This window comes from Macrobrachium nipponense, chromosome 3 (genome assembly GCF_015104395.2).
Source record: "Macrobrachium nipponense isolate FS-2020 chromosome 3, ASM1510439v2, whole genome shotgun sequence".
Taxonomy (NCBI): domain Eukaryota; kingdom Metazoa; phylum Arthropoda; class Malacostraca; order Decapoda; family Palaemonidae; genus Macrobrachium; species Macrobrachium nipponense.
The window spans coordinates 129,042,345-129,060,745 of record NC_087202.1 but is presented as its reverse complement, the minus strand read 5'-3'; the positions used below and the strand labels follow the sequence as shown (position 1 = coordinate 129,060,745).

Here is an 18,401-nt window from a genome sequence, read left to right as displayed (position 1 = left end):
TACAACCTCAGCTACTTCAGTCCTAACACTAACACTTCTACTCTCTTTCATACACCTATCTAACTCGTAATCCTCTACTATTTCTAAAATGTCGTTCGAGGTTAACCTTTCATTCGTCCATCGCATTTTCTCCTTACGTTTCAGATTTATAAACTCATATACACTCTCTGGTACAGTCGCCAACAACTTTCGCACTAACTCCTTACACTCATTTATCCCTTCGTCCCCAAACTTTTTCCTGGCTAATGTTTCTAACATACAGACATACATCGACAACGACTCGCCAACATTCATTCTTGCCTCCTCAAAATCTTGCTTTCTCCTATATCTAACACTACTCTTTATCCTCTTTGCCTGTTCTACAATCCTAGCTTTTACACTCTCATACGGCACATTCCCTACACTCAATACCCCCATCACATATAGTACAACAAAAATCCCGTCAAAAAGTTACCCAACTCTCTTGCCCAGACCCTCTTGTTATCCCCATACTTTGCCTCACAATACCTCTCATATTCCTCAAAAAAGTCCCCTATGTCCCTACTACCATATTCCTCGTATTGTGCACATCGGGGTACCTCTCTCATATACACAGCCTTTCGTACTTCCCGCTCACTCTCACTTTCACTTTCGCTACTTCCATTCTGACCCATCTTTCCCTCTTCCGAATACAGCGAATCCACTTCCATACTCACGTCCATACCCCTGACTACGCTCTTCTTACCCTTCTTCTTTCTACTTACCTGTTTCCACTCACCGCTATCCAAATTACTCTCAGCCCTTTCCCCAATGTATTCTGACCTAGTCTCATCCTGTCCATCACCCTTACTAACCTTCTTTCCCTTAGTCTTCTTCTTTTCCTCAGCCACTTTCTTATTCTTGTCCTCAGGTTTATCCTTATCCTGTGTCTTCCCCTTCTTTCCCTTACCTATCACAACCGAATCCCCTTCTTCACTCGTACACTCATCCACTCGCTCTTTTGCTTCCTTTTTCACTCCTGGCCTGTCACAAGACCCAGTAGGGCCTACCTCCTACAGCTCCCTCTCCCACGAATTCCTTCATCATTTCCTGCATCATCTCTTGCACTGCATTCATCATTACCCCCAATTTTTAATCCATTTTCTCAACCATTCTCTCTTCCGCTCCTTTCACCTCTTCTTTCATTTCCACTTTCGCACTCCTTAACATTCCTCTCATTTCCTCTAACTCCCTCTTCTGCTCCTCACACTCTACCCTCAACCTCTCATTCTCTACTTCCAGCCTTCCCTTAGCTTCCCTCGCCAACCTCAGCTCCTCCTTCAGCCTCTCTATCTCCTTCAACCCTTCCATCCTCACTTTCTCCATCAATCAAGCAACTCACTACCCAATTGCCCTGCAGCTGCCGCACCAGCAGTCCCTGTTCGGGCGCCAAAAAATAATGTGGCGGGATCACAAGCTAGAAAAAAAAAAAAAAAAAAAAAAAAAAACAAGTGCAAAATCCCCACCCCCCTCCCCACATTAACCTAAACGATCCACCTGCCAAAAATCCACCCCCCTCAGTCACACTTTCTTCTTTACACAACAAATACACGCAGGACAATTGACCTACACCTATACAAAAACAAAACAAAAACAAAAACAACACAAAACACATGTACTTACCAACACTCCAGATACACCGGGCTATCCTGTGCTGTCCATTGGTTGAGGTCACAGAAATACCAACAACAACACAAAAAATCACATATAACAACAAAACACAACAAAAGACCACTGCACAAACAACACAACAGCACAGGCACAACAACTCTAAGCAAAAAAAAAACACTAACTTAACAGCAACTATACAACAAAACAAAACACAAAAAACAACTAATTTCCAATTCTTCAAATAACTGCTTCCGACACCACTAACTCTCACCAGCTCTCACCAAAGACTGACTCAAAAACACTCAAAACACAGAACTCTAACAATCAACAGGACCAGCAGACAGCCCAGAACCCACCAACAACCAATTCAGTCATTAACTATCCACACAGCAATTACACCCTCTCTCTCTCCTCTCCTCTTTTCCTCTCACTCTCTCTCTCTCTCTCCTCTCTCTCATCTCTCTCTCGCTCTCTCTCTCTCTCTCATCTCTCTCTCTCTCTATCGATCGCTCTCTCCTCTCTTCTCTCTCTCTCTCTCTCTCACACACACACAGACGTTGTCAAATGGAACTTCATAACTCCTCCATACTGCCTATTTTGTTAGTTAAACCTTAAGGAAAACCCACTAACAATGCTTATACCTGGTTTTTTTTAATAGTTTTATCAGAAAAAGTGTATTTAATCATAAAACTGATTGTAAATACAGTAATTTGTGGATATTTCTCATAGAAAAATACCACGAATACGTGAATTTCCCATGAATAATGGGGTAGGTATGGTCCATAGAGAAATCTGCAAATACATGAGTCCATGAATGCCGAGAATGTAATATGGGGGTCCACTGTATTTACTTTGGTTGTTATTTACTCTTAAATTTCTTAATTATCCTGACAGTGGAGGACAGGCCAGTGCTGTAGAAGGCTCAGAAAATATTGCTCAACTAGTGGCTGCATCAAAGGGCCGTATATCAGTCATGGCGGGAGCTGGAATCAAGTCTAGCAATGTAACTTTGCTTTCATCAGTGACCAATGCTCAAGAGTTTCATGCATCAGCAAGAATCCAGAGGTTAGCTTCTGTTCCTTATGCATTCCTAATGTCTTAAGTACCTACCTCATAAGAAGCAAACTTGCTGTCAAAGTCTTAAGTTTGTCAGGGATTAATATCAAAAGATGAGAAAAGTACTTTTAAAAAAAATTTCCAAGCCTGTTGAGAGCTGCATAGTATTTAGTTGCTATTTTTGCTAGCTTAGTCGCTGTTTCATCCTAAAAAATTTACCCTCCATGGTGTGTGCCATCCCCCCATGGTGATCAGACTAATAGCAAAGAAATATCTTTTAGCCGGGTATTATGCCATAATGATAAACACTGTGACAAGTGATAGAGTATAATGGACTCAAAGACAAGAAGGCATTTTATCTTGTCTTCAGCGAGGCTGGACCCAGTTTCTTACATCAAAACCTGTAGAAGTGACTATTGCGCATGAGCATTGGCCATCTTGTTTTTATGCTTGGGCTGGTTAAAAGACCAAAATCCGTTACTTCTATGGTCAACACAGACGAAAGTCTATTCAGCCAGTGCTCCTCTATTTTGAAAATTTTTCTTCGAGATCATTCTCCAGAAAGCATGGAATTGCTGAAAGTTGAAAGTTAAGTGCTTATTTTTAAGATTTACTATGATATTCAGGGCCTCCGTAACAGGTTTTTTCGTAATAACTTTTTATCTATGCATTTCGTAAATATAAGGCTTATTCAGAATACACATTATATCTACACATAAATTTTGACTGTATTCTGCATTACGTAGGTTGAATAAATTTGGTACTTATTATGTAAAAGTGACTTTTTTTGAAGATGGGCCAACTTACTCAGAAAAAAGGTTTTGAACGCACTCGTTACGTAACTTATGACAGCATTTCTTCCCTCTTTCTCGATGGATGATTGGCCATACGTAACGAAGGCTATACCTCTGGCAACAATGACATACAAATTTAAATACAAGCAAAGCAGCACACCTTTATGAACTCTGAAACTTCTCCACTGATGATTGTCATTATTAACAAACCAACAAAATATGTTAATAAATACAAAAACACTTCAATTATTAGTCTAACTCCCAAAATAAGTTTCCTAAGAAATTACAGTCTACTTTATAGGTCACAATCAGATTGACAAGATGTAGGGAATAGTTGGTAATTTTCAAAAACATAGTAAACAAGCTTGATTTGATAACTGCTATACCTAATGTCAAGCAATTTTTATTTATTGGCTATCTACCTATTTACTGAAAAAAAATAGCCGGTTCCGTATTTTGGCTTTAAACCTTCACCAATAATTATCGTCAGAATGAAGACTTCATGAGGCTCCACCCACTTTGGCCTCGTTATAATTCAGGATAACACTGAAGGCTATCATGGGCATTGTTGGATTAGAAAATTTAACTTCTGGCTATGAAAACTCATTTCTCAATAGTTGTAAGAAGTGTTAAATGATCCTCAAGGATCCCAGCAGTTGGCCTAAACGTTTAATTCATGTATTAATCTGCTATTACTACTGTTGCAGCACTACTGCTACAGTAGTATTACTACGCTAGCACAGATACCCCACCCACATCTATGTATCGTTCCGCCATTCATAAAGTCTTTGGGTTTCATAGCTGATGGAAAAAGGTGAATGAGTTTCTGTCTGGTGGATGGGCAGGGCAACATTTCGTCAAAAGGTGTTTACCTTGCTTACGTAATGAATGTTTTTTGACTCTTGGCTCGTAATCATTGGCCATGGCGTCGGCTAGATAATTTTTTCTCTATAAAAGTTAAAACTATCGGGTTTAGGTTATTGATAATGCTGACAAAATTTGTGTGTGATTGTAAAATATACATATGTAAACTTTTAGCTACATCCGATGCTTTGATAAGGAGCAAAGTCCATAAAACCTCGTTACAGAGGCTCTGAATCTCATAGTAGTAAACAGTTAGGTTAAAAACTGTGGAACAAAAAAATTTTATAATGAGTAAGGAAACTAGTGTTTTGTTTTGTCCATCCCTTGTTGTTTAGAGCACGTGATCAGCACAATACATGTTCCAGGCTAGCCTTTATGAATGCGAAGTGTTTTTAAATCATTTTTTTTATGCCTAAAGAACTGAGGACTGAGTAAGACGAGGAGAGCAAGCAAACTAATTTTATTCAGCATATGAGGCTGTACATAAGGCGGCGAGCAAGACGGAAGCGTAGTGTCCGTCATGCACGCTCGAACAAACATAAACAAAAAGGGACAGGCCCCCCGCTGTGAATGTGTTTCTTCACAGACAAAAATACATGAATAATTTAACATAGAGGGAATGGATTCCAGAGGGAATGGATTCCTGACATATATATACATCAAAAGAAAGGGTGTGAAATGCTCTACGTTTTAGTTCCTGGAAGAAAAGAGAGGACATATGGACATCAGGCTTTTTACAGTGGAAGGGTGAACATTCGCCAGAATGTCTTCCTTACAGAACTACTCCATATTGTATTATTAATTTAGTTAATCTTTTCAGATAACGGTTTCTACAATTTCCTAGGCAGTAGCCTACATGAGGTAGTAGCCTAGTTGATTTAGGACAAGTAATTTTAGACTAGGAATGGCTATTATTGCTAGCCTGTAGCCTAAAGGTGGCCATGCACATACGCGACTGGCATAGGGTTTGTCCTGCCGGGATTGGCGTGGGCTCCAGTCCACTTGGGTATTGCCCATACACGCAGAGGACTTGCTCAACACATATTTTGAGAGGGCAGAGTTAATATGCAGTGGCCGTGTTCCTTTCAGTCCTGTAGTGTCCTGATATAGTGAGTGTTTTTAAGTCATGGCACCAAGTAAAAGGAAGATAAGTGCAATAATGATAATAGTAGCACTCCTGCAAGACAAATATGAGCATGAAATATGCAAGAAAAATCGTAAAGTATGGGTGAAACCATGGCTAATAAAGAGAGGTTTTACCATATGACTTAAATGCAAATAATTAAGGAAGGAAAATAACCGGAAGGATTAATGAAATTATTTTAAGAAAATTGACTTTAAAGATGATGATGAGTGGGGTGTTCCTAATTTTGATTACTGCTTCAGGTACAGTAATCGTGTAACGGAATACATTCATATAGTTTAGGAGGACCTCTGAATATACAATAAGCTTTTCAGATTTTCCATTTTATTTAACCTACCCAAAGGTGTAACTGCATTTCAGAATCTCTCTCTCTCTCTCTCTCTCTCTCTCTCTCTCTCTCTCTCTCTCTCTCTCTCTCTCTCTCTCTCTCTCTCAAGGTGATATGGAATGTATCATTGTTAAACGTTCTTTACTCCTTATAACAGGAATCTATGTTGACTCTGGAGATGAATGAATTTCAATATCGATAAAAGGTGTGGAATGGATCACTATGGACATATTTCCTCTCAAATGTTTTACTAGTGAAATTCACAGTCGTTTAAGAATGTTAATGTTTTTATCGCTACATTTATCCTTTAAAATGTTTTACAAATTAATTGTAAAACTAATTTATATTAGTCAAAAGATATCATTAAAGGATGGCAATTTTAAGTTTCACAAAAGCTGTTTGCATCTTTATCTATTTTTTACAAAATTCCAGTAATCACTCATAAGCAATTTTGGGTTTAACAAGAGCTGTTTGCATCTTTATCTATTTTTTTACAAAATTCCAGTAATCGCTCAAAGGCTGCTTGTCTTGTTACTTAATTGGAATAATCCGGACTTCGTATTTTCCACAAGTACGGAAGTGCTCTGTAATGGTCCAAAAAGTCACGAATGAAATCGTGAGATAAATATTTGACTGACTGCAACATCTTATCACAACAGCAGTACTGACCCGACTCCCACAAGAAAATAGGGTGATCGAGTCGGAGTACTCACTCATACAGGCATTGTACATGTTGAAACTTTGCCTCAGTCCTTCCCAACACCCGTAGCATGAGTCGCGACGCGCCAGTCAGTTCAACATGCTAAAAGGACGACGGGACAGGACTGGCATCAATAGACCCCATACACGATAAAGACTGACCGGTTCGTGCCAGTCGCTATGAAATCAGCATGCCAGTCGCATATGTGTATGGCCGCCTCAAGATAGTATATCTGAAATATGATTAAATAACCCTAACAAAGTACTTAACCTAATTTTTTGGTGATAAGTACCTACAAGTAGATGAACAGGCTATGCCATTTTAGTTTTATTTTACCATATTTAGTATGACCAAAATAAACCAAGCAGGATAGTTCCTAGTGTTAAGTAGTGAACCTTTACTAATACTATTAGTCAAAGTTGATAGCCTAGAATATGTATTCTATGGCTAGTCAAATTGGCAACAGGTGTCAAATGTAATATAGTAGTCTAAAACTCGGAGCTACATTTTAAGTGGTGGTTTTTAAGTAACATGTTGAATTTGGTGCTGAAATTGTAATTCTAATTAGTTACTCTAAGATATGCTGAGAGTAAGTGTTGATTTACTTATAAGGTAAAATAACCTAACATGAAGGTTAGTGTTGGTATGATAGTTTTATATAGGCTAGTTTATCAGTAATATAACATGCTAAAACTATTCGAGGCTTAGCAAAAATGTCTGTTTTGCTATGATTAAGTATCCTAGCCTATATATGTGTGTGTATATGGATGTATATGTATATGTGTATATGTATGAGTCTGTGGGTTTAAACACCACTTTATTAAAAATTTCAAAAATTACTTGACAGAGTAAATAATAACTTGGTTATGTAGCCTAACTATGCAATTTGGCTACATATTAAATTCTTATTGGTAATAAGTAAAAACCTAACCTTATTTGGTAAGAATATATTATACCAAGGATACTAACCCAAGCCTTATAGAAAACTTGCTTAGAATAGTAAATAGAGTTAGTCGTAAACTAACTTGAATAGTATTGGGTGTTGTAATTAAAATTAAAACCTAAACATAACCAATACATAAGGGCTAAGTTTAAGTAATATAGAAATAAACAAGGCTTCAAAGGTAATTTAAACCTCAAGGTTTGAGTTAACATGGATTTAGGCAGATCTAGGTAATACCTCTGTGTTGAGTATTTACTATATGAAAATTACAATTCTCTAAAAGTAATTAAGTTGATAACTGAAATTTAACCATTATTTTTGGGGGGTTGATTTTACCCCCAGGGACTAGTATTGGGAACAGAAAAATGACATTTGAAGCCCCAGTCCCTAGTCCCTAGTGGGACCATTCCTTACAGTCCATGTGGAGTTAGTATGTAGAATTACCTAAATATTTTACAGTATGTACTAGAAATGTACATTTGTAGTCAAACTGACTTATAAAATTATATCTACTACTCATTAATATTTATGGTTTTCCAGTATTGAAAAATAATTTATACTAAATAAAATTTTTCTAATAACCTGGATTTTTTCACTACAGGGCCATCTTGAAAAATGACCCTCAATTAAGGTGTGCTGTAGCTGGTTGCTCGGTGCAATTTTTGCCAGTGGTCACTGCCCATACCACCTGCCATAGACATAGTCCTTGTAATGATCAGGACAAATTTGTTTGGTTGCCTGATATGTGCAAGTTTTGTAGCGAGCTCTTGGCAGCAAGCTTTAAAGATGAAACTGCTTGCTTTAGACTGTCTCGATGGGTTCTAGGGTTTAGCAAAGGCGAGAAAGGGGAAGATTATATCTATCCAGCAAAACTCCAGCAGCATATATTTAAACCCTTCTCTGACGCTCCATATTTGGGCCAAAACCCAATATCAGTCACCACTACCCCATTGGTACATCCTGAGGAGGAATTAGAGGAATCCTCACCTAGAGGTGAAGGGTTCAAAGACTTTGAGGTAGATATTGATACCGAAAGAACCTTGCTGAAACTAGAAGGACCAGGGACCACAGATGTCAATCAGCCTTGGGAAAAAGATTGTAAAAGAAAGTCAATCTCCCATGCAGCTTTCAGAAGACGATCAGGATCCTTCCCCCAAAAAGGGATATAAGGATCCACCTGAACCCAATGGAAATAGAAACTTCTGCCCCCTGGGGAACAGACAGTTGCAGCTCGGCTGTAGATACACAGTCAGGTTTCGCAAGCTCCCCCCAAAAAGAATACACAATTTGCGGTATTAGATCACTTCCATAAGGAAATAATGAATGACCTCAAAGATGCTTTTGCTGCTGAAAGGCAACAGATAATGGACATACTGCATGATACACCAAAATGTAAACGTCTGGCATCTTGCAATAGAATGGAGAGAGTTGAAACCAAATCTGCCCAAACAAGATTAAGAGCAAACCCAACAGGAACCAACAAAGTGGCCAGTCCCGGTTATGAGTCTTATGACCAAAATCTAGCAGAGACTCTAAAATCCTACTCTGATGTTGATAATCCTTGGCGAGATGCCTCAATGTTCATTTTCTCTCAGGATGGTAAGTACTATCTTATTAATGAGAGAAAGACCATGATAGAAGTAGTACATGTTGAATTTAAGGACAGGACAGCCTTTCCTAACACTGAATGGTGCCTGATACCACCTGTGCCAGATGTGGAGAAGCCTCAAAAGGAATTAAGAGCTGTAGATGAAACTATCCACCAGTTAAATAGGACAGAAATTTATACTTCCATTATGAACAAGAATCAGGTGGCTCACCATGTATCACCAGCCTTCTGCCCCTTCACATTTAAAATCATAAACCATGTGAAAACACATTATCAAAATTATATAATAACCAGAAAGCATGAACCATTGGCAGAACTAATACCTTTTGCTTCGGTTATCCCAGTTTCAGAAAACTCCACCGAAGAATGGGCAACGCTTCAACTTCCCTTTGATAGGAAAAAACTCCCCCTAGATATTGCAACTTAGCAATTTGGTTCTCCAATGAGAAGGATTTTAGAGGGTACATCAGCATCAGAGTTTTGTGCTAGGACGACACCTCCTTAGTGTCTTAACCACTTCCTCATTGTTAGAAGTAGCCACAAAAAGGCTTCAGGAAGAATCTAGGATGATTTTTGCTGTTGTGGCTAAAATCCTTATGAGAACATTATGGGAAGCATTAAAGCGCAAATGGAGGTACTTGAGAACTCCAACAAGTCATTTCCCAATGTGACTGCCTTATTATAGTCTAATGCCTTCTGCCGAGACCTGTTTGAGGAGTCTATTGTGACTCAAATAAAAGAGCAAGCACGTCAGCAAAATTGCACAGTGTATGCTCTACTGGGAAAAGATTTTAGGAAACAAAAAACCAGAAATTTCTCCTTACCAAATCCAAAAAAGGCACGCTTTGATAAAAAATCATATAGGCTTTCTTTCACTTCCAATAGCACTCCCCATATGCAGGTAGGTAGTCAGAAGGGACAGCACCCTCAAAAGGCACAATAACCTGCCCAGCAAAAAGCGTATGTTTTTCACAAGGTCCAAAAACCAGCTTAGAGAGGAAAAGGAAAAAGCAACACCTGGAATGCCCATAAGAGAAAAGGCAGAGGAATGGGGGATCCCAATAGGAATTTTGGTCGGGGGTTGACTTCAGAATTTTCACAAGGAAGTCTTTTCTTTGGGGATACAGCATTATTCTCAACAGACTGGGGAATGCATCAGTGGTGTGATCGGTATCATCTTGGCCTGCCACCTCAGTGGCTGCGAGTTCGATTCTCGGGCATTCCATTGAGGGGTTAGAGATGTGTATTTCTGGTGATAGAAGTTCACTCAAAATGGTTCAGAAGTCACATAAAGCCGTTGGTCCCGTTGCTGAATAACCACTGGTTCCATGCAACGTAAAGACACCATACAAACAAATCAACGGACTGGGGTGGAAATGGTCTCACCTCCCTCCACCTTTCAAAACCCGACCCCTGTATGAAAGAGTACGTGCAGAAGGAGCCATAGGGAAACATTCTTACATTCCTCACTAGGCACATCTCTTCAGTGTTCCCAAAAAGGATTCTTCAGAATGAAGGGTGATCCTCGACCTGTCAACATTGAACAAACACATTGTTTGCCAAAAGTTTTGAATGACTACCATTGCCCAAGTACGTTCTGTCATTCCAAAAAGGACCGGAACAGTTTCTATAGATCTGATAGACGCATATTGGCAAGTCCCTATTGCCGTTCCCTTCCGCCCCTTCCTAGGGTTCCAGATAGAAAAAAGTACATACAGATTCAAGGTCATGCCTTTCGGGCTAAACATTGCCCTGAGAATCTTTACAAAATTGGTGACAGTAGTTGTTCAGAAACTCAGGAAAGAAGGAATACATTTGATAGCTTATTTAGATGACTGGTTAGTCTGGGGAGGCACAAGAAAAGAGTGCCTGAAAAACCTAGGAACAGTAGTCAACAGACTCCAGCCAAAAGGCTTTATAATAATTAGGAAAAAATCCTGCATCACACCCAGCATACATTTTCAGTGGCTGGGAATGTGTTAGGATATGGTTCACAGCCTTTTGTATCTTCATCTCAAAACTCAGAACAGAATAAGGAAAAACCTCAAAAGGTTCCTGACACAGCCCATTAGAGCACATTATGGGTCTGCTACAGTTTGCATCTATAACAGATCCAATACTCAGGTTGCAACTGAAAAACGTGAACAAATTTTGGATGTCACATGCAAGAAAAAGGATGGGAGACAAATCTCACAAAATGCATCACAAACTTGGGGAGATACTTCGGCCATGGACAGACGGAATCTCTGACTAAACAGGTCACCCTGACTCCTCCATCTGTAAAAGTAACAATACACACAGATGCCTCGTTGACAGGTTGGGGAGGACATTGAGAGGATCGTCAGTAGTGGGGAGGTGGTCAGCTATTCTAAGGAATTGTCATATCAATTTCCTAGAGCTGATGGCTGTCTTTTTGTCTCTAAAGAAACTCAAACCTCCAGAACAGACACACATTCTGCTGGTCCTAGACAATACGACTGCAATGTCTTGCATAAAAAAATTGGGATCACGCTCACCTCCTCTCAATATGGTAATGTTAGCCATTCTTCAGATGGCACAGGAAAAGAAGTGGCATTTGTCTGCGATTCACCTTACAGGGTCTCTCAATGTAATAGCAGACTCTTTGTCAAGGAATACGACAGCCTCAACAGAGTGGTCATTGGACAACCACTCCTTTCAAATAATATACAACCTACTTCTACAACTGGAAGTGGACCGGTTTGCCACATTCAAGAATTACAAACTCCCAGTATATGTGTCCCCAAAAGTGGACAATCAAGCAATAGCGAGAGATGCCTTCCTAGAGGACTGGAACAACTGGAAGACGATATATCTTTTTCCTCCATTGTCCCAGATTTTCAAGGTTTTGAATAAGCCCCTAACCTTCAAAGGAACAGCTTACCTAATAGCCCCAAATTTGTCAAACAGGCATTCGTTCCTACTACTTCAACAGCAGACGAAGAGGTCAATTACATTACCATCCACTGTACTATCCCAGAAAGTAGGAGGGAAAGTCGTTTACGCATCCTCCTTTCTAAGCTGAGACCTTCACGTGGGGATTTTTTAAATATAATATACCGTGAAAACTACTCACCCAATTTTGCTAGGTACCTAGTGCAAAAACTACGGACATCATCTATCCAGTAATGCCAGTCCGTATGGAGAATATAGTTAGATTTATCCAGAAGAGCCCAATCGAGATTTCTATAGAAACACTAATGAATTTTGAAGACAAACATCTTGCAGTTACAACAATGATAGCATACAAGGCTGCATTAACAGAACCCTTGCTTTATGGATTTGGGATTGATTCCAACATAGAAGTTGTCACTTCCCTTTTGCGGTCCTTTTCTTTACAGAGACCCACTCCCGAAAGACTTCCAATTACTTGGTCCCTGAATAAGGTACTTACTCAGACTTTTATGTACTCCTCAAGTCAGTGGGCCTGATGTAACCACCATGTGCATGCTTCAAAAAGCAATCTTCCTGGTAGAATTAGCATCAGGAGCACGTATTAGTGAATTGGGCTCTCTTAGATGGGGACGATATCCCCCACAAACTGCTGATAGCCAGTTATTGTTATCCCCTGGGCCATCATTCTTGGCCAAGAATGAGAATCCTTTAAAGAGGAAATCTATTCTTATAAGAAAACTCAATTTAGCAGACAAAACATTATGCCCAGTTCAAGTACTTAAGGATTATCTAGAGGTCATGGCGAATGTTTCAGGTCCAATTTTCCTACACCCTAGCACGAACAAACCACTCTATCTACAAGGGCTAAGAATAATTTTAGTGTCCCTCATTAAAAAGGCTAACCCACATTCCTTTCCTAGATCACATGATATCAGGAAAGCAAGTACATCATTGGCTTTCTTCAGAAATGTATCATTTGAAGAAGTTTCTGAATGGACTGGGTGGTCATCAGAGTCAGTATTCTTAAAACACTACTGCCATGAGCTGGAACAAATTCGAATACACTGTGTATCAGTAGGTGGTATGTTTAGTGCTGACGTGGGTATGTTGACTGTCGCTGGGGAAGGTGCGTAAAGGTCGCAACCATACCCAGCATACTTAGGTAAGTCACCATAGAACTTTATGCTAAAAGTATATCCTATGTGTTTTTGTTATCTTTTTTACTAAAACTAGTGACTTGACATTGGATCTGAAATGATTTACTAATCTTAAAACTTTGAGATATTTGGGATGAAAAATGTTGAGCTTAAATTCTTCATCGCCTGTCATTTTCTTTGTAATGCTCCTTTGAGGATGAAACAGCGACTGCGCGATCAAAAAACAAGTTTTGGCATAGGAAAAAACCTATTTTTGGTAATCTTCGTAGAGTCCTCAAAACCTTCCCACTTCCCTGATGAAAAACCATGGGATTAGGTAAAGGTACATCCTGCATTGGCCAACACAGTAATGGATTTCGGTCTTTTAACCAGCCTGAGCATATAACAAGATGGCTGATGTGCAAGTGCAACAGTCACTTGTACAGGTTTTGGCATAGGAAACCGGGTCCAGCCTCGCTGAAGACAAGATAAAATGCCTTCTTGTCTTTGAGTCCATTATACTCTTATCACTTGTCATAGTGTTTATCATTATGGCATAATACCCATCTACAAGACCAGGCTAAAAGATGTTTCTTTGATATTAGTCTGATCACCATGGGGCACTGGCACACACCATGGAGGGTAAATCCTTTGAGGACTCAACAGCGACTACGAAAAATAGGTTTTTCCTGTCAAAAAATTTTTTTTTTATTTAGAGTCTTTGGTGAATTCTAATTTTCCTCCTTTTGTGATGTAATATTGCTTTTTTCTTGGCTACCCTTAAATAAAAATACTGTATTGTGGATATAACACAACAGGCAAGAATGTTGAGAAGCTTTTTTTCTCCTCATTAAAAAGCTTTGAGTTTGCTTGGCTGCACATTGTTTCTGCGGCCACACTAACACACCGTCCTCATTCAGTGTGGTAGTTAGCTAACTTTAACAGTTAACTTTAATAGTAGGTGAGATTCATTCCAAGTAATGAGAAGTTTCATCTTAGTGTGTGGTCATGAAGAATTCTGACAAGAACATGAATATTCTAGTGTGAGGACCAGAGAGTAAGACAGGTAGCTGGGTACTATAAAGGAGGGTGCAGACAGATATGTAGTATCCTACCTGAACAGAGACAAACTGGGTCTGGGCCAGAAGGATTTGTGTTTTCTCGGAGACATACATTTAAAGATAATGAGATATACAAATAATGAAATTACATGCATTATACATTGGCGGAAAGGCTGCAGAATGCTTTATAGAATGGTTAAAGGAACAACGCGGCTTGAGGATTAGATACAATAAAAAAAAGGGAAAAGCATTGTCCTTACAAATACTCCCCCCCCAAGAAAATGATTATGGAATAATGACTGGATGAAAAATATCTTGGAAGCAGGAGGCGACCCCGTGTCCTTGTAACACTTGTTGTGGGGTGTTATCGAATGTAGTCCTTCAGTGTTGCTGGATACCTCCCCTGGCAGTTGCCTGGGGGGTTCTACTGTCGACTAAGGGCAACTAAGACCAAGACTGCGGAGAGAGCTGGTGTGTGCGATGGCAGAGTGGGATGGGCCGTGGGGACCCCTAGGTGCGGGGGTGGGGTAGGTTGGGCTGAGGAAGTCCCCAGCACAGCAGCGGTGTCCGGTGGACAGAGCGGAACCACAGGTGAGGCAGCAGTGTCAGCAGGTTGTGGAAGTCCACAGGTAGTGGTGTTGGCAGGCAGAGGAGGCCCACAGGTGTGGCAGCAGTGTCAGTGGGCTGAGGAGGACTACTGGCGGCGTCGGAAGGGTGAGCAGGTCCACAGATGTGGCAGTGATGTCAGGCAGGCCGAGCGAGCCCCAGGAGTAAAGGCAGTGTTGGGGGTGTTGAGGAGGTCCACAGCAGCGACATCAGGGGGAGCTGAGCAGGCCCACATGTGCGGCAGCGACGACGTCGGGTGGGTAAAGGAGGACCCTGGGTAAAGCAGCGGCATTGGGGGGGTTGCCTGAGGACTCGCAGGTGCGCCATTCGTGGAGGCCCGCAAGTTCGGCGAGTCGAATAGGTATCTGGCGTCCCCCGGTTGAGACAAAGGAGGCTGCAACGTCGGATGGATGTTTCTGGACAGCCGCCTGATTTTGTGTTGGCTGACTAGCACCCAGCTGCCCGTCTTCGAAAAAGGCCAAAATATGTTTGGAAGCTGTGCCGTGATGGGTCCGTTAATGGCATCGGTGTTGTCCTTGGAATGGAGCTTTCATAATGGCATCGGTGTTGTCCTCGGAGTAGAGCTTTCAGAGACCTAAACTGTGGCGCCATATTAAGCCCGCTAAAAGTTCTCTGAGGTGAGCGGCCGTAATTAGTTTGTTAAAGGCTGGGCCTAAACCGCTGTATCACCGACTCCAGAAAGTCACCAGTTGTGAGGGCCAGAGAGTAAGACAGGTAGCTGGGTACTACTAATTTATAATAGGTAAACACAAGCTATAAAGGAGGCTGTGGATGGATATGTAGTATCCTACCTGAACAGAGAGAAACTGGGTCTGGGCTAGAAGGATTTATGTTTTCTCGGAGACATACATTTAAAGATAATGAGATATATGAATAATGAAATTACATGAGTTATACATCGGCAAAAAGGCTGCGGAATGCTCTTTAGTATGGTTAAAGGAACATCGTGGCTTGATGATTAGATACAATAAAAAATAGGGAAAGGCATTGTCCTTACACTAGCATCATCTGGTGGGAAACAGGTAATTACAGAGACAGTCCTACAGGTTAGCCAAGCGCTATTATTTTTTTTGAAGCGATCAAACCTAGTGGCAGGAAGATTTAAGCTAACTTTAACAGTAGGTTAGTATCCAAATAATTTTATCATGAAAATTATCATTTTGTTTACATTAACTTTCAGCACTCTCTTTGTAAGTTTTGGTTTACATTTATCTTGTTAACTTAATTTTGTTTACGTTTGCTTTCAATTTCTTTTCTTTCAAACACTTTCAGCAGTTTCACTAGTTTCTTCAGTTTTTCTTCATTATCCCAATCGACACTATCAGCTTCAAACAGAAGCCAGTCCACTATCCATTCATTCTCCACTTATGAGGTTGCCATTTATTTGAGCTGTGCATGTTTTTATTACTCAGACTTTTGAAAATTGTTATGGTTTGATATCTGTTCTTAATATAATTTTTGTTTTGTTTCAGAACTGTCGGCTCATCAGACAAGTGTGGACCAAAGATGGGTTTGAATGATGACTGCATAATCTGGGTGACTTGCAAAGAGGAAGTGGAAAAAATTAAGGAAGCTTTAAATTGAATCAAATATCAGCCATCTTTCCATACGTCCATAGCAGTAGTTCCTGTTGAAACTTAAATACATCACTATTTTGTCTGTGTAGTTTTATTAATCTTTCCAGGTATTGTATTCATAACAGGAGAAGCAGAGCCAAGCCTCCTACTGAATTGAGTCAGTACATTGCTTATTCTATGTAGTACATGATTCAAGGCATAGTAAATACCTACGGCACACACTATAGCTTTAATATTTTTTTTAAATCATTGAGAAACCCATAGAATAAGGAAGTACCAATTTGGTAATTTCACATTGCAGACTGAAGCGCTTTTTGGTGGAAATATTACATGTATGTATTAAGGAGAAGCTCTCAATGACTGCTGACAGCTAGTTATAAGTATCATATTTTCTCTTTAAGTTATTTGATGCCATCTTTCAAAAGTGGACTGACAATATTCTTACTGATGGAATTATTATCACATAAGTAGTGCATTCCAATATAATACAAGCGTAATGCTGCCAGTTAGGACAGTTAAGGTATGGTAATACTGTAGAGTTATTTGGTTTTTATGCTGGTTATTCATGATTGTTGTTTTTTTAAAACCATTAGTTATTCTTGTCATAATGCATAAAAGAACTAAAAATATTCATTAGCAACAGTATTCTCATGAAAGACTAGACCACACATTACATTATGTATTGTCTTCATGTGATGAACTAATGAACTTAATTTTTTGTGTGTATTAGTAAGTTAGTTGTCTTGGTATTTTTTTTAGGGAGAATGATTATGAAATATTGAATTTGGCGATCTAGTTTTGGGTTTACTAAATCCCATCGCTAAGCAGAGGCTTTTAAAAGCAATTTCATAAAGAATAAAGGCTATATCCAGATTTAGTCCATCCTTAGTGCTTTTCAAATTTCAACTTTTTTAGGCAGCGCTGAATGGCCTCATAGGTCTCAGTGGTTGGCCTTCGACCTAAATTGTATATTTTATTTTATTTTATTAAACCGTATTAGAGAGAAGATTAGCTTTAGTTTTTTTCTTCTTATAATTGTAAGATACATGAAAATGAAACTATATTCTTAACTGTAGAAGCCCAGTTGCTGACATGGATAGCTTTTCGTAGGAGACTACAAGGTTTTGGGTTGATGTATTTGTATGGATTTTAACAAAAATTCTCAAAATTGTCTTGTATCTTTCAACTTTGAGTGAAGAGTTATCTTAGGTATGTGATAGAAATTTAAAGACAGATTAAGCACCCTCATCTGACAAATATAGTCATTCCAAGATAGGCCTTGAAATTAAAAGAATTATCTATAGGTTTCACCCTCACAATTTTGAGTTTCGATGCACTGCCAAATGGAAGTTTGTAGTGCAGTGTTTTAATTTTACATCATGGCAATGCATGCAAATTCGGTTCAGATTATTTATTTTCATTATTAAATTGCTTGCTTGCTGACAGCAGGAATGTATAGGCATACTACTATATATATTAAAACTCATTTGAGCATATATAATTAAATGTCTCAAGGCATTTCAACTAACGACTTTTGTAATGTACTTTAGCATAGAGTAGGTTATCACAAACAGAAATGATCTAAGGAGGGAAACTGGCAAGAATAATTTTCATAATATACATTAACACAATAGCTAACCTGTGTCGTTGTCATTGAGGGGAACATCTATTTTTATTGTGCAACTGTTCTAGTATAGGCTAATTTGTTCAGTCATAGGCCACATGTGCAACAGCTCTATCATTTGACACAAGACTTGAGTGTCAGTGTGAATGAATGTTAGTTGTGTAATACTAATAATAATTTTGATGGTTATCAAAACAAATTAATTGATACTAGTATGTAAACATCATTTAATTGCAATCTATTTTTACTTTAGCGAGATAAATACAAAATATGAAAGTGGTTACCTATAGATACAATGTTGTCAGTACAAGATTGTGTGCTTTGCCATTTTTTTTAGCCCCAGAATTATTTTTCCTCACAAAATCTAACGCACAAAAGTTACAAAACAGTGGTTTT

The 18,401-nt window shown here is 39.3% G+C and overlaps 1 protein-coding gene across 1 annotated transcript in view; it reads left to right on the top strand.

Moving 5' to 3' along the window:
* LOC135222054 (copper homeostasis protein cutC homolog) overlaps nucleotides 1-16,463 on the top strand; it is a 121,390-nt gene extending 104,927 nt beyond the window's left edge. The window contains exons 5-6 of the mRNA XM_064260196.1: nucleotides 2,524-2,694; nucleotides 16,277-16,463. Coding sequence (XP_064116266.1) covers nucleotides 2,524-2,694; nucleotides 16,277-16,388 — 283 coding nt within the window. The 3' untranslated portion in view covers nucleotides 16,389-16,463. The remainder of the gene's footprint in view (nucleotides 1-2,523; nucleotides 2,695-16,276) is intronic.
* The last annotated feature ends 1,938 nt before the right edge of the window (nucleotides 16,464-18,401 follow it).